At 46.4% G+C, this 24,091-nt stretch overlaps 1 protein-coding gene across 1 annotated transcript; it reads left to right on the top strand.

Annotated features, from left to right (window-relative positions):
* Positions 1–7,200: 7,200 nt before the first annotated feature.
* BCL2L10 (BCL2-like 10 (apoptosis facilitator)) lies at positions 7,201–10,665 on the top strand. The gene is made up of 2 exons (XM_011928631.1): positions 7,201–7,733; positions 9,960–10,665. The coding sequence occupies exons 1-2, from the start codon at positions 7,245–7,247 to the stop codon at positions 10,083–10,085; spliced, it is 615 nt and encodes a 204-aa protein (XP_011784021.1). The 5' UTR covers positions 7,201–7,244; the 3' UTR covers positions 10,086–10,665.
* Positions 10,666–24,091: the final 13,426 nt, after the last annotated feature.

The raw sequence follows: 24,091 nt of genomic DNA, 5'->3' as shown, positions 1-24,091 counted from the left end.
CATCTCCTCCTCCCTCCCTCGCATCTCCTCCTCCTTCCCTCCCATCTCCTCCTCCCTCCCTCCCATCTCCTCCTCCCTCCTTGCCATCTCCCTCCCTCCCATCTCCTCCTCCCTCCTTGCTATCTCCTCCCTTCCATTTCCTCCTCCTCCCTCCCATCTCCTCCTCCCTCCCATCTCCTCCTCCTCCTTCCCATCTCCTCCTCCCTCCTATCTCTTCCTCCCATCTCCTCGTCCCTCCCATCTCTCCTCCTTTCCTCCCAGCTCTTCCTCCCTCCCTCCCTCCCATCTCCTTGTCCCTCCCATCTCTCCTCCTTCCCTCCCATCACCTCCTCCCTCCCTCTCATCGCCTCCTCCCTCCCATCTCCTCCTCCCTCGCTCCCATCTCCTCCTCCCTCCCTCCCATCTCCTCCTCCCACCCTCCCAAGTCCTCCTCCCTCCTTCCCATCTCTTCCTTCCTCCCTCCCATCACCTCCTCCCTCCCTCCCAATGCCTCCTCCATCCCTCCTCTCTCCTTCCCAACTCCTCCTCTTTCCTCTCCTCTGCCCCCGCCCCCTCTCCTTCTCATTCATCCAGACTCCTTTTTCTAACCCTTCTCAATCTTCCTCCTTTCCTCATCTCCTCTTCCTCTCTCTCCCTGTTCCGCCTCTCTCCTGGTCTCCTTCCTTCCCCTTCTGCCCTTTCTCCCTCCCTCTTCCACCCTCCCCATTCCCCTTCCCCCAGCTCTTTCTTTTCTTCCCATCTCCTCCCCCTCCATAGGCAGCCCCCACTCATATAGCACATTAGTAATTCTCATCAATTAGAGCTTTGGGTCAGTGGTTCTCAAACTTTTTGATCTTAGGATCCCTCTACACTGTTTTTTGTTTTGTTTTGTTTTGTTTTAAGACGGAGTTTTGCTCTTGTTGCCCAGGCTGGAGTGCAGTGGTGCGATCTTGGGCTCACCTCAACCTCTGCCTCCCAGGTTCAAGTGATTCTTCTGCCTCAGCCTCCTGAGTAACTGGAATTACAGGCATGCGCCACCATGCGCAGCTAATTTTGTATTTTTAGTAGAGATGTGGTTTCTCCCTGTTGGTCAGGCTGGTCTCAAACTCCCAACCTCAGATGATCCACCCACCTTGGCCTCCCAAAGTGCTGGATTACAGATGTGAGCCACCACGCCCGGCCTACACTCTTAAAAGTTATTGAGGACCCCAAATAACTTTGTGGATTGTATCTATCCACATTTATCGTATCAGAAATTAAGACTGAGAAAAGTTATAAAACACAAGATTACAGATGCATACGTTCCATTAGCCATCAAGGTGATCTTTCACCCATGCCAGTAGTCTCTGGGAAACTGAGAGAATGAAAATAAAAAAGTCACCAACACACACTCACAAAGTGTCAGTATTATGAAAACAGTTTTGACCTTGAGGATCCCTGAAAGGGTCTCAGGGACCCTCAGGGGCTCTGGATCATGCTTTGAGAACAGCTGATCTGGGCTAATGAGCCCTTTTCCAGCCCTTCTATGTGAGACCTCCCAGAGGCCATTAAGGGCCTTGGAAGCGCTTGGGAAAGAAAGAGGTGACAGGATGATTGAGGAGAGCCACCCTAGGGAAAGCCTTCGGAGGAGGCTTTGGGGCAGCCCTGGTCGGTGGGGGACGTCCCTGAGAGGCAGTCGGAAGGGCTCGGGACCACCTGAGGCCTGTGACCCAAAAATCCTTTGAAAAGGGGATGCCTGGGAGCCTGGGGAAGGCACAGTGGATGGGGTAGAGGACGGGCTGAGGCCCAGGCCACTCCCAAGCCTAGGAGAGCTGACTGAATGGGGATTTGTGGATTTCATTTCCCAAACTCGCCTGCTGAGAAGAATCATCCCACCCATGGCAGGTTCATGCACTGCGCCTTCAGGGCCCCGGCCTGAGATATGGACTGGGCGGGCCTGAGGTGGGCCAGGAAATCTGAGCCAGAGGCCCACTGGGGAGGCCGCGAGTGAATCTTGTCTCTGTGGATCCTGTGTGAGGATTGCGATGCTAAACCACTTGCCCTCTCATCCGTGACCGGAGAGAATTGGGTCACTCTTCTGGACATGCCACAGACTCCTGCTTCTAGACAGGACTTGGCTGGAGCCAGGCTGGCCTTCAGGGTTGGTCAGTCTCCACAGGGGACTCTGGCCTCCCGTGGGCTGCCGCAGGGCCAACCCCAGTGAAAGAAATGAAATGACTGAATGTGTTCGTGTCATTCCAAAAAGGATGCAGCAGGGGGTGGGGAGGAGTTGGTTAATGGAATCAAATTTGCCGCAAGATAGGAGTTAGTGTTTGACGGCACTGTAGGGTGCCTATCGCTAACAATAATTTACTCTATATTTTCAAGTAGCTAGAAGAATTTTGAATGTTCCTGTCAACCTAAATAACAAAGCCAGGCTCTCTAAAAGAAAAAGATACTTAATCAAAAGTAGGGCACTGCAACAGGAATATGTGTGCTGTAGTAAACTGTGTGCATATTCCAGGAGGTAAAGAAAAACAAAGGTGGCCAGGCGGTGGCTCACGCATGTAATCCCAGCACTTTGGGAGGCTGAGGCGGGCGGATCACGAGGTCAGGAGATCGAGACCATCCTGGCTAACACGGTGAAACCGTCTCTACTAAAAATATTAAAAATTAAAAAAAAATTAGCCGGGCATGGTGGCAGGCGCCTGTAGTCCCAGCTAAGAATGGCGTGAACCCAGGAGGCGGAGCTTGCAGTGAGCCGAGATGGCGCCACTGCACTCCAACCTGGGTGACAGAGCAAGACTCTGACTCAAAAAAGTAAAAAAAAAAAAAAAGTTTTTAAAGGAAAAAATGAGGAGGATTACATAATGGTTTTGAAATAATTATCCTTGGCTACAAATATCAGTAACAAAGGTCACACCAGTCCGAGGTTGGACAGGCAGTTGCTAGGCAGATGTCCTTGCAGAAGTAATTTTGTGTGAGGTTGTGGCAGCCTATGTGCAGGGTTGTAATTTTTGCAGAATCTTTTGTGATCATTTTCGTATTAGGCATACAAGCATGAGAATCCTCTCTTCATGGCCTCCCCAGCTCTATTTGTCATTTTTTTTTTTTTTAAACACTAGTAACTCTTGAATTCTAACAACTTTCACATTTCCAACACAAAGAAATGATAGATATTTAAGGGATTAATATGCTAATTACCCTGATCATTACACATTGTATACATGTATCAAAATAACACAGTGTACCCCGTAAATATGTACAATTATGTGTCAATTAAAAATAATTATTTTTAAAAGTAGATGCAGACCCTCTAGTAAGGAGATGGGATCAGGAGTGACTCCATGGTTAATTTAACCCACATAAACAACTAATCGTAAGTATGGTATGAGCGTTTGTGTCAAGACTGTGGCAACAGGAAATGTCTGTCTTTGCACCCAAGGTTATCTAACCAGCACACCAATGGTGAAAGATTAACTTTGTCAGAAACCAGGAACCGTGAAGCAGAGGCCACCGTTTCCAACCTGTGTGTTTTCCACGATAATTGGCAGCCTCCCACTCCTAAGTTGATACCCAAGGGAAATTAAAACATATGTCCACACAGAAATTTGAATGCAAGTGTTCATAGCAGCATTACTCATAATAGCCCAAAGTTGAAACAGCCCCAGTGTTCCACAGTGGATGAATTGATGAACAAAATGTGGTGCATCCACACAATGGAATACAAAGAAAGGAAGCGCAGACACATGCTACAACATGGATGAACCCTGAAAATATTGTGCCGGGGAGAGAAACCAGAGACAAAGAGCCACATGTTGTAGGATTCCATGTATATGAAATGTCCTAATAAGCAAACTCATAAAGACAAAAAGCAGATTAGTGGTCACTCAGGGCTGGGGTGAGGAGTGACGGTTGGTGGGCACTGAGTTTCTTTCGGGGGAGCTGAATTAGATAGTGGTGGTGATTGCACAATTCTGTGAATGGACTAAAAACCACTGGATTCTAAGAGGGTGAATTTTATGGTATATTAATTACATCTCAATAAAGCTGTTACTTAAAACGTGGAAAAAATAATAAGCAGTCACTAGCTATTCTCAATAAAACAGAAACTACATAGGTAAGACCCACATTGTCACATTTTGGTTTTGGTTGAGAATGGGGCAAGTGAGCATAGTCACCCTTGCCAGAGGATTTACCATTTACAAATAAAAGATTTTCTGGAATGATGGCCTTTTACTATGTACCAGGTACTGTGCTAAGCACTTTGTGTATACCAATTCACGTAATCCTTGTGACAGCCCCATGATGCCCCATTTTTAGACGGGGAGATAGATTGAGGTTAGGAGGGTTGAATAACTTGCCCATAGCTGCACAGCTTCCAAGTTGCAGAGACAGGATTTTCACCAAGTCTTATTACAAACTGCCTCATATTGTGTGAACTGGAAATTCTATGTTGAGGTTAATTTATTCATTTGTTGTTTAGTTTTATTCATCATTATTGAGTTACCAATGGCAGTGCCAGAGGATTTACCATTTACCCCAAAGCTACTGCAAATCTAAGAAAAAACAATGGTCTTACTGCTAAAGTATAACGTATAAAAAGGTAAAATCATGACTCTTGCAAAATAAAACATGAACATGTATCCAAGCTTTTATTTAACTCACTGATTAATAAGGGAACCAGTAAGATGTCAAAACCAGTTCAAATGGGAATTTGAGGTACAGAGATTTATATTCCAACAAAATTCATTTAGTTCACTCTAATGAATCATTTGCTTTAGCAGATTAGGCATTCAGCAGAAGCATCAGCCAGCTCAGCCTTTGGAGGGAGAACTCCATATTGTTGGACCCATACATATCCTCTGTCCCTGCTGCCAGGAGCTCTTCGTTCAGCCCATTGAGCAGACGCCACAGCAGCGGCATAGAGAGGCTGGCTGACAGCCACAGAGCATGTCATTCTGTCGATCCGATTCAGAGTCTTCTCTGCAGTGGATGCCCTTTAGTGGGCATTCACGTGAGATGCAAATATCTTCAGTCTGTGCCCATTCAAAGGAATTCAGCCACATATCTCTTTCCAAGATTTTCTTGTCACCAATCTTCCAGTCCTGGTCTTTTTAAGGCCCTGACCATCCAGCTAAACCATCAGCGACTGTCCATGAATCAATGTAGGTCTGTATTCTGGCCATCTCTGGACAACCTTGAATTTCTGCCCAGTGGAAGGATTCTCCTTCACCACTGTCCTTCACAGTCACCCGAGTGAGAGTGAGTGAATGCTGCAGCTGTTCTGTTTCATGTGGTACCAGCACATCATATAGACCCATCTATAATCCAGGCTGGAGGTTTTTCTCCCTCAGTCAACTGGACATAAGTAGCATCCCAAGAGGCCATAGCCACGGAATGAGGGAGAGGAGGCAAAGCAACAGGAGTTGATGTTGGAAGAGTCTGAGTGGCCTGCTTGTACAATTTACTTACACCTTCTGAACCTCCCTGGGCTGTTCCAATACGCCATTTCCATTTGATGATAGATGGCTGCTGTATACATCCAGCTTTATGGCTACATAGGTCAGATGACATCCAGTTCATCATGGGCGCTCAAGCTTCACGGTCAGGCATTCTGCCCCTACCAAGGCCCAGTAGCAAGGCAGAACCTGCTTCTCAAAAGGAGAGTAGTTATCTTCAGAAGAGGTTCTATATTTACTTCAGAATTCTAGAGGTCTGTACTCTTTCCTGTTAGTGCTTGCCAGAGGCTCCGTACAGCATCCCTATTGGACAATTAAAGTCCCACTGGATCTGTTGGATCACAAGACTCAAGTGGTAGGTAGGGCCGCTTTACTGCAGCCTGAACCTTCTGCAGAGTCTTCTCTTATTCTGCTCCTCAATCCACCAGCCTGTTAATTGGGTTGAAATAGCACACTCAAACACAGTCTATGTTGCCTTCAAAGTCCAAAATGGCTTACTGTGTCCCCCAAAAATTCGTATGTTGAAATCCTAGCCCCCAGTGTGATGGTATTCGGAGACGGGGCCTTTGCGAGGTATTAGATCACGAAGATGGAGCCCTCATGAATGAGATTATTGTCCTTATAAAAGAGACCCCAGAAAGCTCCTTCACAACTACTGCAATGTGAGGACACAGCAAGAAGCCTGCTATCTGTGAACAAGGAAGCAGGTCCTTACAAGGCACAGAACCTGCCAGGGCCTCAATCTTGGACTTTTTAGCCATCAAAACTGTGAGAAATAAATGCCTTTATTTATAAGCCTCCCAGTCTATGGCATTCTGCTCTAGCAGCCTGGACAGAATAAGACAGCTAGCAAGTGCTGTGCCTCTTTTGTAGTGATGCAAGATGCAGCAACTCATCTTTCACCCTGGGAGGGCTATTTCAACATGCTCCAGACCCCTGAACCCCCAGAAATATCACTGCTAGTATCCATTCTGCATCAGTTTGGATCCAATCAGGAGAAAGAAGCCATGGAGTCATATGAACTGAGAAAGTTTAATATAAATATTAGCTATATCAGGGGACTGCAGTAATTAGGGATTGGCCAATAAAAAGTAAAGAGAATTTCAAGCAGTATCAGAATGATAGTATAAGAAACAGCTGCTGCCCTAGTACTGAATACTCCTTCAACTTCTAGTCAGAATTAAACTGTACAGGGACGGCCCTTTTATTTGCCATCACTAAACTGTAGAGTCCTTGAGGTCAGGAACCACATGTCTTGTTCTCCATTGTATCTTCAGTGCTAAGAGGGGAGGCCTGGCACCACAAAGACTCTTACTAAATATGAATGAATACAGCCAATATTGGCCCTCTGGCAGCCCCCAAGATAATTCGCCCTTTTCCTGCCACGTGTGCCGGACTCAAAGAAAGGAATCCCCAACACAGACCTGGGTGCTTTCCAATCTAGAGATGCAGATAATGCCCAAGGGAGCGGTCTGTGAGGGGCCATGTGTAGCCTTTGTCAAGCGCTCCTTAAGAGGAGGCTGAAGCCCAGCCCGGCTTCCCAGACTGTCCCCTCAGGTTCTTAGTCCCCAGACGTGGAGCTAAATAACGCCAGAGTCTCACAGTGCACCTGATTGCTACAGGAACACATGCGCACCGGCAGGCCTTGCCTTGGGGACTGTAACAGGTGCAGGTGGGATTCCCATCAAAGGCTCCTCTCTCAATCCTGAAAAACCTGGGGCCGGGGGCCGGGGCGGGGCAGGGCAGCGCAGCCCTTCCCTGGGGGAGGCGCGGCCGGGCCAAGAAAACCAGCGAAGGCCCGGGGCCCCCAGCAGAGGCCAGACCATGGCTGACCAGTTGCGGGAGCGCACCAACGTGGCTGACCCGTTGCGCGAGCGCACCGAGCGGCTGCTGGCCGACTATCTGGGGTGCTGCGCCCGGGAACCCGGCACCCCCGAGCCGAGGCCGTCCACGCCCGAGGCCGCCGTGCTGCGCTCCGCGGCGGCCCGATTACGGCAGCTCCATCGGTCCTTCTTCTCCGCCTACCTCGGCTACCCCGGGAACCGCGTCGAGCTGGTGGCGCTGATGGCGGAGGCCGTGCTCTCCGACAGCCCCGGCCCCACCTGGGGCAGGGTGGTGTCGCTGGTGACCTTCGCGGGGACGCTGCTGGAGAGAGAGCCGCTGGTGACAGCCTGGTGGAAGAAGCGGAGCTTCCAGCCGCGGCTGAAGGAGCAGGAGGGCGACGTCGCCCGGGACTGCCAGCGCCTGGTGGCCTTGCTGAGCTCGCGGCTCGCGGGGCAGCACCGCGCCTGGCTTCAGGCTCAGGGCGGTTGGGTGAGCACGCGGCGGACACTGGGACGCGGGGCGGGACGGGCATCCGGGAAGCGCCCACGAGGCCGGCACGATGAGGAACCCACCGCGCCAGCCCCCTGGAACCAGGTTTCTTGAAAGCAGAAAGGCTCGTTTCAGCGGGACTGGAACGTTCGGTGTGAAGTCTGGGGCTTCTCCCCTGGCAGAAAGGCCGGCAGAAATCGGCCTTGTTAGACGGCTCTGAACCGTTCCGAAGCAGCTGCTCAGGCTTAGGTTTGCTCACTTGGACCTTGCCCTGGCCTTAGCCTTCGGGGGCTTTTAGGGGGCACCCACGTTAGCTCTGAACGCTTTGCTCCTATAGAAATCCCCAGCCAATGACGTCGGCAGTGGCGGGGCCCGGGCCAGGTGGGGTGTTTTTCTCCTCTGCCTATTAAATGCGCCTTTGGAGAGACTCGGACTCACTGATCACAACCCCGACGCCTCTCAGCCTGGCCAGAGAAGTTGTGGAGTGTGGTGGTCGCCCAGTGGTGGCGGTGACCCCAAGGTTCCTTAACTTATAATCCGCTGCACCCAGCCCTCGGTTAGGATGTTTCTGGGCCCCTGGCTTTCAGCTGCAGGCCGTCATCTCTGTGGTCAAGGTTAGAGTGACAGGCCCTTGGCCTGCAGCTGATGACCAAGGAAAGCCACCTGGTGGTGAGCCCACCGCATGCCTCTGGGGCTCTGAGCTAGACCTCATTTCTTTCCCACCACCTTATTGGCCGTTGATTCAATGACTGAGGTGGCCCATGTTATCGGATACCTATAGCCAGACTATTAAAACCAGCAAGTTTTTTGATCCGAAATGTAGCCTCCTGTGGGTAGTTTCCATTTAGACTTTTTTTTTTTTCCTCTTTGAGACAGAGTCTTGCTCTGCGGCTAAGCTGGAGTGCAGTGGTGGATCTTGGCTCTTTGCAACCTCTGCCTCCCGGGTTCAAGCGATTCTCCCGTGTCAGCCTTCCGAGTAGCTGGGACTACAGGGGCCTGCCACCTCGCCCGGCTAACGTGTGTGTGTGTTTTAGTAGAGATGGGCTTTCACCATGTTGGCCAGGATGGTCTCGATCTCTTGACCTCGTGATCCACCTGCCTCAGCCTCCCAAAGTGCTGGGATTACAGGCGTGAGCCACCTTGCCCAGCCCCCATTTAGACCTTCTGTAGTAACAAGTTGGGTGCTATCTGAGAAGGGAAAGGGAAAGGGAGTGGGAGGTGTTAGCATGAAATCCTGCCTTTTTGATAATGTTAGTGTTGGTCTTCAACCCTCTGGGCAGGTGAACTCCCTTCAGCTGCGTGCCTAAGGGCCTCACCTGAGCCCTGTCTCAACATGGCATCTGGCTCCTCAGGGCTGTCTGTCCTGAAGAGATTAGAATTGGAAAGGGGCCCATTGAAGGCTTTTTTTGTTTGTTTTTGGCTAATCACTGTTGACTCAAGAATAATCTCTTAATACTAAAAAACTGAAATTCTTGGCTGGGGGCAGTGACTCGCGCCTGTAATCCCAGCACTTCGGGAGGCCAAGGCTGGTGGATCACCTGAGGCCAGGAGTTCAAGACTAGCCTGACCAACGTGGTAAAACCCCCTCTGTACTAAAAATACAAAATTAGCCAAGCATGTTGGCGGTCGCATATAATCCCAGCTACTCCGGATGCTGAGCTAGGAGAATTGCTTGAACCCAGGAGGTGGAGATGGCAGTGAGTTGAGATCTTGCTACTGCATTTCAGCCTGGGCACCAAGAGCGAAACTCTCTCTCAAAAAAAAAAGCTGAAATTCTCAAATTGGGTAAACATAGTTCAGCCTTGTCTCTGCCCATTGCAGTTAAAATGCCACAGCCTGGAGTTCAATTCCCTTCCTAAATGGGGTTGGTGCTTGCTGTAGTCTCAGGTGATAACTTTTCAATGTAGTGACTTGACAATTTCCCAAAGGGCATCTCTTCTCAGAAAAGATAACTAAGCTAACTTCCTCCTGGTTTTGAGTCAAGATATGAGTGTTCCTGCACCAAGTGACAAAGTTAAGTGGTTGCTTCTGTTCACCCTCTTAGACTTACCAATCCTCACTCCTCAGGGCCTCCTTATTGCTGGATGTGTATCGGTCAGAATCTCCTTTCCTTTTACTCTTTCAATCCAAACCTTACTTTGCTGTTTCATCGGGAAGTTCCCGCGTGTTTTGAGTGAGGTTCTCAGCATCGTGAGGCAATCTAACTTTTCTCTCTCCCTGCTGTAGGATGGCTTCTGTCACTTCTTCAGGACCCCCTTTCCGCTGGCTTTTTGGAGAAAACTGCTGATCCAGGCTTTCCTGGCATGCTTGTTAACAACAGCCTTCGGTTATCTCTGGACACGATTATTATGAGTTTTAAAATTTTTAACCCACTTCTACCTGCCCAACTGCGACCAACTAAATGACAGAGGTATGAGAACAAGAACTGAGGAAAGCACCTTCCCCCACCGCAGACGCTTTTACCTGAATGCGTACAAGGAGTCCTGAAGTGCTGATGTGGCCGGTGTTTTAACTTGTGACAAGTACTCAGGTGTGAGGACAAGAATGCAAATGGCTCTTCCCTGAGTGAAAGACATGGGGAGCCCAGCGCCTCATTATGCCAAAGAATCGCAGAAGAAACTTCATTCCATTAAATGGGGAAATACAGTGCTATTTGCTAAAACTCAAATAAGAATGCGAACCTCTCATCTCTCCACAACTTCATGTGCTGCTGACTAATTTTAATCATGGCCACAGCTGGGGCAAAATAATCCCCAAAGCAGAAAAAGTCCCAATTTAACAAGGAATGTAATGTTAAAATCACTTATAAGGAATTCTTTGAAACCAAATCCTTTGAAATCTAATTCCTGGGACTTCTAGGTTTTTATAGTTAACATATTAATTTCTTCAATAAATGGTTAACTTCAAAGCTTTAATAAATTTGTATCTTTAAAAAAAACTTAGTTGTCTTTCCTGATTCAATAAGCTCTCATTCTTAGGAGTAAGTAGAATTGATGATAATTTGTTTTTATTGTCTCCTTAAATATACATTTAACAATGCTTGATTTTTTTTTCCTCAACACTTAACGCACAAGTTCAAAGTCCCTCCCTCCTCTCCCCCTTCCATTATGCAAACTATCACCCACTTGCAAGGTGATTAACAGCGTGATTCCCTGCACGCCTTCCTGCCCGTTATTATACTTGCATTTTATAAAACTAACTGGACCTGCTCTTTTGACTTAATCTTATGAGTGCTTTCTCTCCAGAACATGCAGCTCTGCCTCACTGTTTGGACTGTTGCAGTGCGTTCTTTGTTATCACAGGATATTCTGATTTAATTACCTTTTCACTGCTGTGTATTTCAGTGTGTTTCTCCTTTTTGGGGCTACTGGAAACATTGCATGGAATTTTTTTGTGAATAGCCTTGCACACATACACAATCACATTGGTAAAAGAATCCTAGAATGAGAATATAGAGAATCTAGTCCCAGTGGATGTGTATTAAAATTTGGCTACTCCCAAGTTACTACTCAAAATAGGCTCAACCAGTCGAATCTTACATCAGGGCATGAGAGTGCTTAGTTCTTCACTCTTGGCGGTGTTGGGGTTTTTTTGTTTTTTGTTTTTTACTTGCTCTGTTGCCCAGGCTGGAGTGCAGTGGTAAGATCTTGCTTGGCTCACTGTAACCTCTGCCTCCCGGGTTCAAGTGGTTCTTGTGCCTCAGCCTCCTGAGTAGTTGGGATTACAGGTGCCCACCGCTGTGCCCAGCTAATTTTTGTATTTGTGGTAGAGACGGGATTTCACCACGTTGGCCAAGCTGGTCTCAGACTCCTGACCTCAAGTGATCCAACCCCCTCAGCCTCCCAAAGTGCTGGGATACAGGCGTGAGCCATGTGCCTGGCCAGATCTATTCTAAATGTTTGCCTTTATGGCTTCAGGGTTTGGGGCCTTCTTAAGGAAGCTCCTTATCCCAAGAGTATAAAAATTATACTATGTCCTTCGTCACTAATCCATTCTAAATTTTTTTTGGTGTAATATGAAGTAGGGCTCATCTCTTGAGGAGCTGGGGTGGATATTTCAGCATTGTTCATTGACAGTCCTTTTTTCCCCTGCTGATTTGAATACATGCTCTATTCGGTTCTGTTGACATCTTTTCATCTCCTAATAGCACTGTCTCAACTGCTATGTGTTCCCAGTATATTTGAATATCTGATGGGATAAGTCTAATCCCTTCCCCTGTTCTTCAGAAAAATCCTTGGCTCTTTTAGTAGTGTAAGGTGAATTTTTTAAAAATCAGCTTATAAAAAATTCCTTTGAGGCCCAGCTCACTGGCTCACACCTGGAATCCCAGCACTTTGAGGGGCTGAGGCAGGCAGATCACTTGAGGTCAAGAATTCAAGACCAGCCTGGTCAACATGGCAGAACCCCATCTCTACTAAAAATACAAAAATTAGCCAGGCGTGGTGGCATGTGCCTATGATCTCAGCTACTCCAGAGGCTGAGGAAGGAGAATTGCTTGAACCTGGGAGGCGGAGGTTTCAGTGAGCCAAGATTGCACCACTGCACTCCAGCCTGGGTGACAGAGCAAGATTCCATCTCACAGAATCCATTCAGGCCAAGTGTGGTTGTTCTCACCTATAAGCCTAGCACTTTCGGAGGCCAAGGCAGTGAGATCACTTGAGCCCAGAAGTTTGAGACCAAACTGGGCAACATAGTGAAACCGTCTTTAGAAAAACTATTTTTAGATTAGCCAGTCTGATCTGAAGAAAAAACAGAATAAAGGAGGACCAAAAACCCAAAAATTAGCCAGGCATGGTGGTGCACGCCTGTCCCAGCTACTGAGGAGGCTAAAGATGGAGAATTGTTTGAGCCCAAGAGGTTGAGGTTGCAGTGAGCCGAGATCACACCATGGCACTCCAGACTAGGTGATAGAATGAAAGTGGATCAATTTGGAAATATATAGTATCTTTACAATATTATCTTCCCTATTTTTTGTTGTTGTTGTGTTTTGTTTTTGAGATGGAGTTTCACCATGTTGCCCAGACTGGTCTTGAACAACTGAGCTCAAGTGATCCCCCCGCCAAAGTGTTGGAATTACAGGCGTGAGCCACCACGCCCGGCCTAATATTGCCTTCCCTTCTAAGAACATGAACTCCTGCTCCATTTATTCAGGTCTCTTATGGTTTTCTCTGTATAGGTTCTATTTAGATGTTTTCCAGCTCTTTGGCTTCTATCACTACTGGGAATGGACTCTATAGAGGATGTCTGCCTTCCCCAAAGCCACGTCCTCTTGTGATGACAGCTCAGTTTTCCTGCGGGAACCTACCCATCCGCTGTTCTTAGACCACATGGCTCTGGTGGGGTTGACGCCTCACTTCATTCCACCCCAAGATCGGGACTATGACCCAGATCTGACCTAGAGAGCCGACCCCTGAGCAAAGCTGGCAGGGGTTGATGCTAGAGTTCCTGTAAACACTGTGACACTTCTTTTCCACTGGAGTATGGAGGGAACCTGCCTGGTGGAGAACAGCGCACAGGAGAGAGTCTACAATTCGGAGGCGGGATGGGGTGTGGAGAAACAGTTCTGGTGACATTACTTAAATCTCACAATTTGGCTGTGCCTAAACTACTTGGGACTCAGATTTCCTTTTCCGCTTTGTTTTTGAAAGTAAAACTCAGTTCAGTCCCAAATCCGATGATCGATTTTTCCCTATTACATTTATTATTTGGTTATGGATGCCATAAAAGGAAACTTGATGTAGATTCTAAACTGGCTATTTTGAACTCCCATTAGTTCTGTTTCTTTTTCAACATTTAAACTTTCTTTTTCTTAGATAATTGCTTGGGTTCATGAAGGGTAGTGATAACGTTCTGTATCTACCAGGAATTCCCTCAGTGGCTGGTCTATTGATGGCCACCTTTTCTTCTGGCATTCTTTTTCACTTTAGCATTTGAAGAGGAAGATGTGGAAGCCTGGCCCAGACCATAATTCAGCCTAGACTCCCTCTAGACACATGTGGGTTCATCCCGCAACAAGAACCCATCTCCTAACAGTGTGCTGAGCTGATAGCACAGTGGTGAGGCCCGCCAGGGTCAGGGAATGGTGAATGGCTGCAAGAAGGAGTTATTTTTCTGACGTGATAATCATGTCATTGTTTTCTGGCACATGGATGCTTGTTCCACAAGCTAAATATTCTGGGCTCATAAGAGGAAGGATGATTAGTATGATGCAATGCTGATTGCTAGGACAATTTCGATTCTCTCAAGATACAGATTCTTATACCCTGAGATACCATCACCCATCAGCCTGGAAATCACAGGTCTGTCCACTTCAATAGCAGTTCTCAAGGGGTGGCAGTCCTGAAGTCTTGGAGATCAGAGACTTTTGGCCTGACACACGACCATTTGTCTACTTTGAAAACTGTTATCTTCTCTCAAGTTTTTCCTGCGTTTCTGGCTTCTAGCAATTCCAGGTAAATGCTGTTTGCTTCACTCATTGACTGTTTTTTTCTAGTTGTACTTTCCCTATAACTTTGAAATCCTTCTGGACCTGCCTCTCTCATCTCCCTGCTGTTTTTCCCCACCAGCACCTGATCATTCCCAGGACATTTTCTTTTTCTCTGTTAATCAAAATGTCTTCCATTCTCCCTCTAGTATCCTCGATGTTCAAATACTTACTAATGATCTTAGTAACGACCTTCGTTATCGTTAATGGCCCACAGGTGCACAAAATCACATTAATCATTAGTTCATAACATATTCCTGATTGCTTTATGCATGCATTTTTATTTTTTATTTTTATTTATTTATTTATTGAGATGGAGTCTCACTCTGTCTCCCAAGCTGGAGTGCAGTAGTGCGATCTCAGCTCACTGCAACCTCCACCTCTTGGGTTCAAGTGATTCTCTCGCCTCAGCCTCCCAAGTAGCTGGGATTATAGGTGCACATCCCCACGCTCGGTTCACTTTTTGTATTTTTAGTAGAGATGGAGTTTCACCATGTTGGCCAGGCTGGTCTCGAACTCCTGACCTCAGGTGATCCACCTACCTTGGCCTCCCAAAGGGCTGGGATTACAGGTGTGAGCCACTGCACGTGGCTCAAGCTTCCCAATTTTAAGTCCTGTAATGGTGACCCCCAACTTTCAGATGTAGTTCAAATAGCTGAAATTAATTCACAAGCGCCTATGTGATCAGCATTTTATTCAACTTTTATTTCTTTATTCTAAAAAAAAAAATGGGATACATGTGCGGACTGTACAGGCTTGTTACATAGGTATACGTGTGCATGGTGGTTTGCTGCCCCTATTGACCCATCCTCTAAGTTCCCTCCCCTCAACCCTCACCCTTATTCAACTTTCTGGCCTTATCTCCTGCTATGCACAAACTACCCCAACACACACTGTGCCTTCTCCCATCCCCTCCCTGCTTCCATCTGCCCTTCTACCTACTGCGTTCGTTTTGCAGCTGAATCCTGCTTGCTATTCTAGAAGCCTCCTTGGGAGGACCCTCTCCTGCACAACATCCTGTACTGTGTGCTCATTCATGGCTCAGCCTGTGGCTGTTGACTTGTGTCACCCCATCTGAACCATAATGTCCTTGAGGGCGGGACTGTGTCCTACTTACTCCATTTGTATACCCAGAGCCTAGCAGTGTCTGGTATGGAATAGAGGAAGGGACCTATGGAATGAATCTGAGCACCAGTGCTAATTATACACTCCCAGGCTGGGTGAGGTGGCTTATGCCTGTACTCCTAGCACTTTGGGAGGCCGGGGCAGGAGGATCGTTTCAACCCCAGGAGTTTGACTGAGACCATCGTGGGCAACATAGCGAAACCCCATCTCTACCAAAAAAATAAAAAGAAAAAGAAAGAAAAAGAAAAATTAGCTGGGTGTCCAGGCGTGGTGGCTCATGCCTATAATCCTAGCACTTTGGGAGGCCGAGGCAGGTGGATCACTTGAGCTCAGGAATTTGAGACCAGCCTGGGCAACATGGTAAAACCTTATCTTTACAAAAATACAAAAATCCGCTGGGCATGGTGGCACATGACTGTGGTCCCAACTACTTGGGAGGCTGAGGTGGGAGGATTGCTTGAGCTCAGGAAGTTGAGGCTGCACTGAGCTGAGATCGTGCCACCACACCCCAACCTGGGTGACAGAGGTGATCCTGTCTCAAAAAAAAAAAAAAAAATTCAGCTGGGTGCCGTGGCACATACCTGTAGTCCCAGCTACTCAGGAGTCTGAGGTTGAAGGATCACTTGAGCCCAAGGAGGTTGAGGCTGCAGTGAGCCGTGATCACACCACAGCACTCCAGCCTGGGCAACAGAGTGAGACTCTCTCAAAAAAACAAAAAAAATCATATACTCCCATTTCAGCTTCTAAGCAAGTAGCTCTCTTGGGTCTGCCGTGGGCCCCTGTTCAGATGGTCACAGGAACATCCTTTCCTACTGATCATGCAGACCTGTCATGAGCTGGCCCTGACTTCTGAGCTGTCTTACTAATGGTTATGACTCAGCCTCACTGCTGTGGCCCACTGCCAACATTTGCATTCTGCCCGGGAACACATCCTTTCTTTGTACAAAACTAACGCCAGGATGGGAATCAAATCTACAGTCTGGGTTTCGGAAGTAATATTTACTTGATGGAGTTAAGGAGGTAAGAATAACATTAATACTGTTGACAAGTACAGGTTCTCCGCCAGGCTGCAGTCCTGGAAGTGAGGTGAAGAAAGTGTTTAGGGTGGAAGGGATGATAACTGTCCAGTTTAGCTGAGGGGTCATGTAAGATAAGGACTGAGAAATAACCACTGGATTTAACAATGTGGAGGCCATTCATGATCTTAAGAAAAGCAATTTTGCTGGAATGGTAGCGGGGGAAAGCCTGAATGAAGTGGGTTCAAGAGAGTATGGGAGGAGAAAAATCAGAGTCAGCATGTGGAAAAATGACTTCAAGGATCATTGTTACAAAAAGAAAGAAAGATGTAATTGCTGGAGAGGAAGTAAAATTGAGATGATTTTTTTTTTTTTTTTTTGAGATGGAGTCTCGCTCTGTCACCCAGGCTGGAGTGCAGTGGCCGGATGTCAGCTCACTGCAAGCTCCGCCTCCCGGGTTCACGCCATTCTCCTGCCTCAGCCTCCCGAGTAGCTGGGACTACAGGCGCTGCCACCTCGCCCGGCTAGTTTTTTGTATTTTTAGTAGAGACGGGGTTTCACCGTGTTAGCCAGGATGGTCTCGATCTCCTGACCTCGTGATCCGCCCGTCTCGGCCTCCCAAAGTGCTGGGATTACAGGCTTGAGCCACCGTGCCTGGCCGAGATGATTTTTTAAAACCTTTTTTCATGTACATTTTCCAGCATACAAAAGAATAGAGGGAAAAATACAACGAACAAACATGTACTCATTATGCAGTTTTTTGTTTGTTTGCTTTTTGAGACAGGGTCTCACTCTGTCACCCAGGTTGGAGTGCAATGGCGTGATCTCAGCTAACTGCAACCTCTGCCACCCAGACCCAAAGGATTCTCGATTCTCGTGCCTCAGTACCCTGAGTAGCTGGGATTACAGGCACCTGCCACCATGCCCAGCTAATTTTTGTATTTTTTTTGTAGAGACAAGGGTCTCATTTTGTTGCCCAGGCTGACCTCAAACTCCTGGGCTCAAGCAATCCACCTGCCTTGACCTCCCAAAGTGCTGGGATTACAGATGTGAGACATCGCGCCCAGCCAAGAGGGTTTTTTTTTTTTTAAGGGAAAATTAATAGCATGCATGAAAGCGGATGGAAGTGATGCAAGAGATGGAGCATTTGATGATGCAGGCAGGAGAGGAGATCTCGTGCTGTGAGGAGGAGGAGCCTTGAAGGTTCATCCACAATAAGAGGACAGAGGCCAAGTACAGTTGACCCTTGAACAACACAGATTTGAACTGCGTGAGTCCACTTATAGGCAGATTTTTCAACTAATTGCTGATGGAAAATACAGTATTCAAGGGATGCAAAACCCAAAAGGCTGACCTTTTGTCTACACTGGGTTCCATAGGGCCCATGGTGGAACTTGAGTATGTCTGGTTGGGGTATTTTGGGGGGTCCTGGAACCCATCGCCTGCAAACACAGAGGGATAACTGCATATGGACACAGCTGCATGGTATTGGGAGATGTAGAAGAGAGAGGGCGTGGACGTTCTGTTCAGATGGTTTTCATTTTCTCCGTGGAAATAAGAAGCAAGGTCCTCATCTGAGAGCCAGGATGAGACAGGCATTAGAGGTCTGAGGAGAAAAGAGGAACTGAGAGAGCAGGGGCTGAGTGTTAATTATCCACCACGCCATCCTTAAGATGAAGAGGAGGAAGGCAAGTCCATCAGCTTGGCCACCATTAAAACACAGTACACAGGGAACATGTGGGCCATGCGGCATGGAAGTGAAATCTCATCACCTCAGGGTTCAGGAATTTATCTTAACTTTGGACGTGATTTGAATGCCAAGTCACTGGAAATTTTATTTTTAAAGAATCAGCATTAATTAATGAGCCATTTCAAGGCCTAATGAGCTACTTATTGCAAAGTTCTTTCCAGTGAGCCTGAAAGGGGAGAAACTGCCTTTGTTCCTGTTTTATTCCTTGAGATTCTGTTTTCTGATTTGAAAATTTGCAAAATCAGGCTGGGCGTGGTGGCTCACGCCTGTAATCCCAGCACTTTGGGAGGCTGAGGCGGGTAGATCACGAGGTCAGGAGTTCGAGACCAGCCTGGTCAACTTGGCAAAACCCTGTCTCTCCTAAAAATAAAAAAAAAATTTTAAAATTGCAAAATCAACTTGGAATTTCTCTGAACTGTTTCATAGTTAGTTGGAAATAAAAGAGTATTCAAAGTATACATGATTTTTCCTTTCCGTTTCCCTCCTTTACCTTTATCTTTCCTCTGTATAGTTCTGCCTCCTTTCATGAGGCTCACTAGCTTATGATGGTTAATTAATATTCATTCATCACTGACTCTATGCTGAGTTCTACTCGTTTGAGGAAACTGAGATTCAGAGGTTGAGTAACTTGCCAGAAGACATGTGGTTGGCAAGAGGACAGTTCTTGAACCAAGATCATCTGATTTCCAAGACAATTGTCTTAGCTGTGACACTGTTTTTTGCTTTTGTTTTTGTTTTTGAGACAAGGTCTTGCTCTGTCACCTAGGCTGGAGTGCAACAGTAGGATCACGGCTCAATGCAGCCTCGACCTCCTGGGCTTAAGGAATCCTCCTGCTTTGGCCTCCTGAATAGCTGGGACCACAGGCACCACCACACCCAGCTCGTTTTTTAATTTTTCTTTTGCAGAGACGAGGGCTCGCTATGTTGCCCAGGCTGGTTTCGAACTCCTGGGCTCAGGCAATCCTCCTGCCTCAGCTTCCCGAGGTGTTGGGATTACAGGTGTGAGTCACCGCACCTGGCCCTCAGCCACGACTCTGCGTCTGCCTAGTTCTTACCCAGAGGTTTCCTCTGGGTTCCAGTCACGAGACGACATGCTGAAAGCAAACTAAGAAGACCTGGCTGACCTTCTGACCCTGCCTGCTCTCATCTCAGCCCTGCCACTTTTTAACTGAACAACATTGACCAAGTGTCATAAATATGTTTAATACAGTGGCTGCCTCAGCATCCATTTTCAGGCCTGATCTAAGTTGTCTGAAGACCAGTCTCACTGTATCACCTCTGGTCTGGGTAACACTTCCCCTCACTGAGAGGTTGTTTGTAATGCGGCCCATTTATTCTTCATCCCACTGACCCAGAACCCACACATCACACAGCTGCTGACCATGATAAAACCTAATGGCCAACACCAGAATCCTGTAAGTAAGCCCCGCTTCGCACGTGTTCTTTTTGAATCAGCCAAGCCACACCCCCACGGGAAAGCCCAAGGACAACGCTTCAGGCCCTCCCTCTGCTCTCTGGCTCCCCACGGCCTCCAGACTCCCCCTCGGGCTCCCACCACTCGCCAGACCGCCCTGGGGTGTGTAAGTAAGAGATTTCTTCTGTTCATGTGTTTTGGTTTTGCCTCCTTCTTGTGCCTCACCTGACACCTTAGAACCTACCTTTCCCCCTGACCAGGACTCTCCCAGAGAGTGACTGGCTTCTGGTCCCCGCCAAAGAGAGACCTCAGGACTAAATTAGAGAGACATCTAAATATATAAATCACAACATCACGTTATTTAACCTTCCTTAACTTCTGTAACCTCATCGGGAAAAAAATGCCTATTAACATTTATCCCAGCACTTTGGGAGGCCGAGGCAGGCAGATCACGAGACCAAGAGATCGAGACCATCCCGGCCAACATGGTGAAAACTCATCTCTACTAAAAATACAAAAATTAGCTGGGCGTGGTGGTGGATGCCTCTAGTCCCAGCTACTCTGGAGGCTGAGGCAGGAGAATTGCTTGAACCCGGGAGGCGGAGGTTGCAGTGAGCCGAGATCATGACATTGCAATCCAGCCGGATGACAGAGCGAGACTCCCTCTCAAAAAACAAACAAACAAAAACATTTATAACATGAGGTTGTCTTGAAATCCAGAGCCAGGCCTATAACAAGTGCTAAGTCAGTGTTCCCTGAGACCATTTTTGTTGTTCTTACCGCGCATCAGTTTTGGGCAACAGACTTCTCGTCTCTGAATATTGCGTGCCTTGTTTGTAGAATGAGGCTCTAATACTCCCTTGATTCACTTGATAGAGTTTTGGGAATCACTGTACAATGTAAGGCATGCCCAGGGTGATTGTGCGCCCTGGCTCTGCCCTGTTAGAATGATAAACTATAAGGACATCCAAATTTCCCTTTTTCTAGTGGTCCTATGAAACTCATTTCTTCTTTTCTTACAATGATCGCATTTGTCCTGGTGAGCTGTTATAAGCTATCTGCCTATTATTTATTTGTGAGTACAGTACAGAGACTTTTTACTTCTTGTCAGTGCTGCTTTCCAACAGAAGGAGGTTAATTCTAAGAAATAAATCATGCAGGAGTTAAAAACAAAAATCAAAGATGCTTTTTAGGGAGAGAGATATATAATATTCAGATCACCAGAGATTAAAAATCTAGCACACAAGCTCAGTGGTGCCCAGTGCCATACAGTAGTAATCAGACAGGCAAAAAGCGGGGACAAAGGAAAGGCTTTGGGGTTTTGAAGGGCGGGGCTTGGTCTAAAGTCTTATTCCACCCAGAGGATCACCTGGGCTTGGGCAGCAGAGCAGGTGGGCGCCCCTCTACATCTCTCTTTGAAAGGTCCACCTGGCAACAAATGGTCTTTGCATTACCAGGAAACCATTTTCCTGCTTTGTCTTCAAAGCTCATTTTGGAATTAACTGTTACCGCTGGAAGAATGTCTCAGGCTTTAATAGTTGACCTCGGAACAGTGGGATATCTGCCTCTTTAGACACCTTGCACACAAGCCTTTTGGTCTTTAAAAATGCTCAGATTTTTGTACTTTGAGAGGTAAGTCCACTTTATTTCAACATGGCTGAAAGTTACACTTTTCTTTAAATCAAAATCGTAAAGTTATCTGATTCCTCTGGGAAAAATGTACAAAGTGATCTGATAGTGTTCAGCAGTTGCGTGACCACTTACTGGGGTCTTTGGTCTTGAAGTTTTAAATGATCTGGACTGCAGCTTCCTCACAGTGGTTGTAAAGCTGAAATGCACTCATATGTGAAAGCTACCCACTGTCATTAGCATTTCAAAATGAGAAGAAATTGGATTTTAAGACATTCTGGGAAACAAGTATTGTCCATTCCTACATTTGTGCTGTAACAAATACACCCAAATTCATTAAAAAAAAGGTTCTTCCTCCCTCAAGTATCATTAAGTACATCTAATAATGCGCTAGGCAACATGGTTATTAGCAATTTTAAAAAAATGAATTGTCCTTTTATTCCTTATGCATTTATTGGATATTTTATTTAGATTTCTAAACATGGAGGATGATACATTTAAAGGTGGTGTTCTTCTAACCAGTTGTAAAGCTGCTTAGTTGAATGAAATTCCAATTTCATGGTTGTGTTTTATCTTTACCCACTTTTCTGTAAGAGGCCTCCACTGGCCAAATTTGGGACAATGTGAGCATCAAATAGATACTAGGAAAGGATTAGAACCCACTGATAAAGTTAAAAAAACAAAACCATAAGCCAATGCTAATAGAAATAAATAAGCGAAAGGAAACCCTTTCTCCGAGGAGTCCTGGTTCCTTTTAGTGGCCGGTGGTATTAACATCTGAGCTGCATTTTACTTTCGTACAGCTGTATTCATTTGACCTTAACATTTTAATTTTGTTAGCAAGATTACATTTAATGAGTAAAACTTAACGTTTTATCTTTATATTATCATTTTTATCACAAAATTACTTGTATCAAATTTGATAATAGGAAATCAACTATTCATTTTTTGAATGTATTTGCAAATAATTGAAAATGTATTTTAAAGCTTTAGTGTAAAGCATAAATAGTGCTCATTTTTTTCAGTTGGATTATCTCTTACCCTCCCTCTTCCTTTTCAAATTCTACTGAAAAGATCAGTTACAGCTCAATAATCAATAGGAGCATTAACACACTGGAGGTGGGGGTGCCATCAGCAATGTGGAATTTCCAGATTTAATGTCAATGGGAGTAAACTGACAATAGAACCCAGCTAGAGGGATCTGCAGCCCACTTCAGGCAATAAAAAGCACCTCTCAAAAAAGTGAAATTTTTCTCTTACAAAATGATGGAACAGGCCGGGTGCGGTGGCTCACGCCTATAATCCCAGCATTTTGGGAGGCTGAGATGCGTGGATCACCTGAGGTCGGGAGTTCGGGACTAGCCTGACTGACATGGAGAAACCCCGTCTCTACTCAAAAAATGATCAGGGCCTGGTGGTGCATGCCTGTAATCCCAGTTACTTGGGAGGCTGAGGCAGGAGAATCGCTTGAACTCAGGGGGCAGAGGTTGCGGTGAGCCGAGATCGCGCCATTGCACTCCAGCCTGGGCAAAAAAAGCAAAATTCCATTTCAAAAAAAAAAAGATGGAACAATACCAAAATGGGAAGCAGCAGTCCCCAGCAATTGGCTGGGCCAGTCTTCCACCCCACACATCTTAGCTCTAGCTATTAACTGACCCCCAAGGATCACCAGATATTGAAAGAAAACTAATTGCATGGGAGAAGTAACAGACTCAGCAGAAAGAATACTCTCAAGGATGCATAATCAAAGAAGAAACTAGAATAAAACTCTAAAGGAAACATGGATATCTCAGATTTGGAAGGATCTCCATCCTTTTTTTTTTTTTTTTAATTTCTGTGATTTCAGTTCTTGGAAATCAAAAGTATTGCTGAAATAAATTTGCTGGGCATTCCTTTTTTTTTTTTTTTTCTTGAGACGGAGTCTTGCTCTGTCACCCAGGCTGGAGTGCAGAGGCGCGATCTCAGCTCACTGCAACCTCTGCCTCCCAGGTTCAAGAGATTCTCCTGCACGCCACCATGTCCAGCTAATTTTTGTATTTTTAGTAGAGGTGAGGTTTCACCACATTGGCCAGGCTGGCCTCAAACTCCTGACCTCAGGTGATCTGCTCGCCTCGGCCTCCCAAAGTGCTGGGATTACAGGCATGAGCCACCACACCCAGCCTGGGCATTACTTTTATAACAACTTTTTATTAAAGTATCTTTTGGCCAGGAGTGGTGGCTCACCCGTGCAATCCCAGCACTGTGGGGGGCCAAGGTGGGCGGATCACCTGAGTTCAGGAGTTTGAGGCCAGCCCAGCCAACTTGGTGAAACCCCACCTCTACTAAAAATACAAAAATTAGCTGGGAGTGGTGGCACGTACCTGTAATCCCAGCTACTCAGAAAGCTGAGGCAGGAGAATCACTTGGACCTGGGAGGCAGAGGTTGCAGTGAGCCGAGATCGTGCCACTGCACTCCAGCCTGGTGATAGAGTGAGACTCTGTCTCAAAAAATAAAAATGCATAAATTATCTTGTAAGGTGGTTTTTTCTTCCCTGGTTTTTGCAATTTAAAAATTTAGATAAAATTTATATAACATAAAATCATTTTAAATTATACAACTCAGTGTTTTCTAATGTATTAACAATGTTGTGCAACCATCATCTTTATCTAATTCCAGACATTTCTGTCATCTCAGAAAGAAATCTCATACCCATTAGGAGTCACTCCCAATTTCTCCCTTCCCCCACCCCCTGGCAACCATTAACCTACTTTTTTTTTTTTTAAGAATATATTTTATTTAAACGAATATACCAAAAATATTATAATTGCACAGCATGAAATCAATGTAAAAAATAGTGATTTTTACTTGTTTGTCCTAAGTTTCAAAACATAGTGTGTGTTTTACACCCACAGCACATTTCAATTTAGACCAGCCACATTTCCTTTCTTTTCTTTTTTCTT

Source organism: Colobus angolensis, unplaced genomic scaffold, assembly GCF_000951035.1.
Source record: "Colobus angolensis palliatus isolate OR3802 unplaced genomic scaffold, Cang.pa_1.0 Scaffold78, whole genome shotgun sequence".
In the NCBI taxonomy this organism is placed as follows: domain Eukaryota; kingdom Metazoa; phylum Chordata; class Mammalia; order Primates; family Cercopithecidae; genus Colobus; species Colobus angolensis.
The sequence above is the reverse complement of the archived record's forward strand: the minus strand, read 5'-3'. Positions and strand labels throughout refer to the sequence as shown.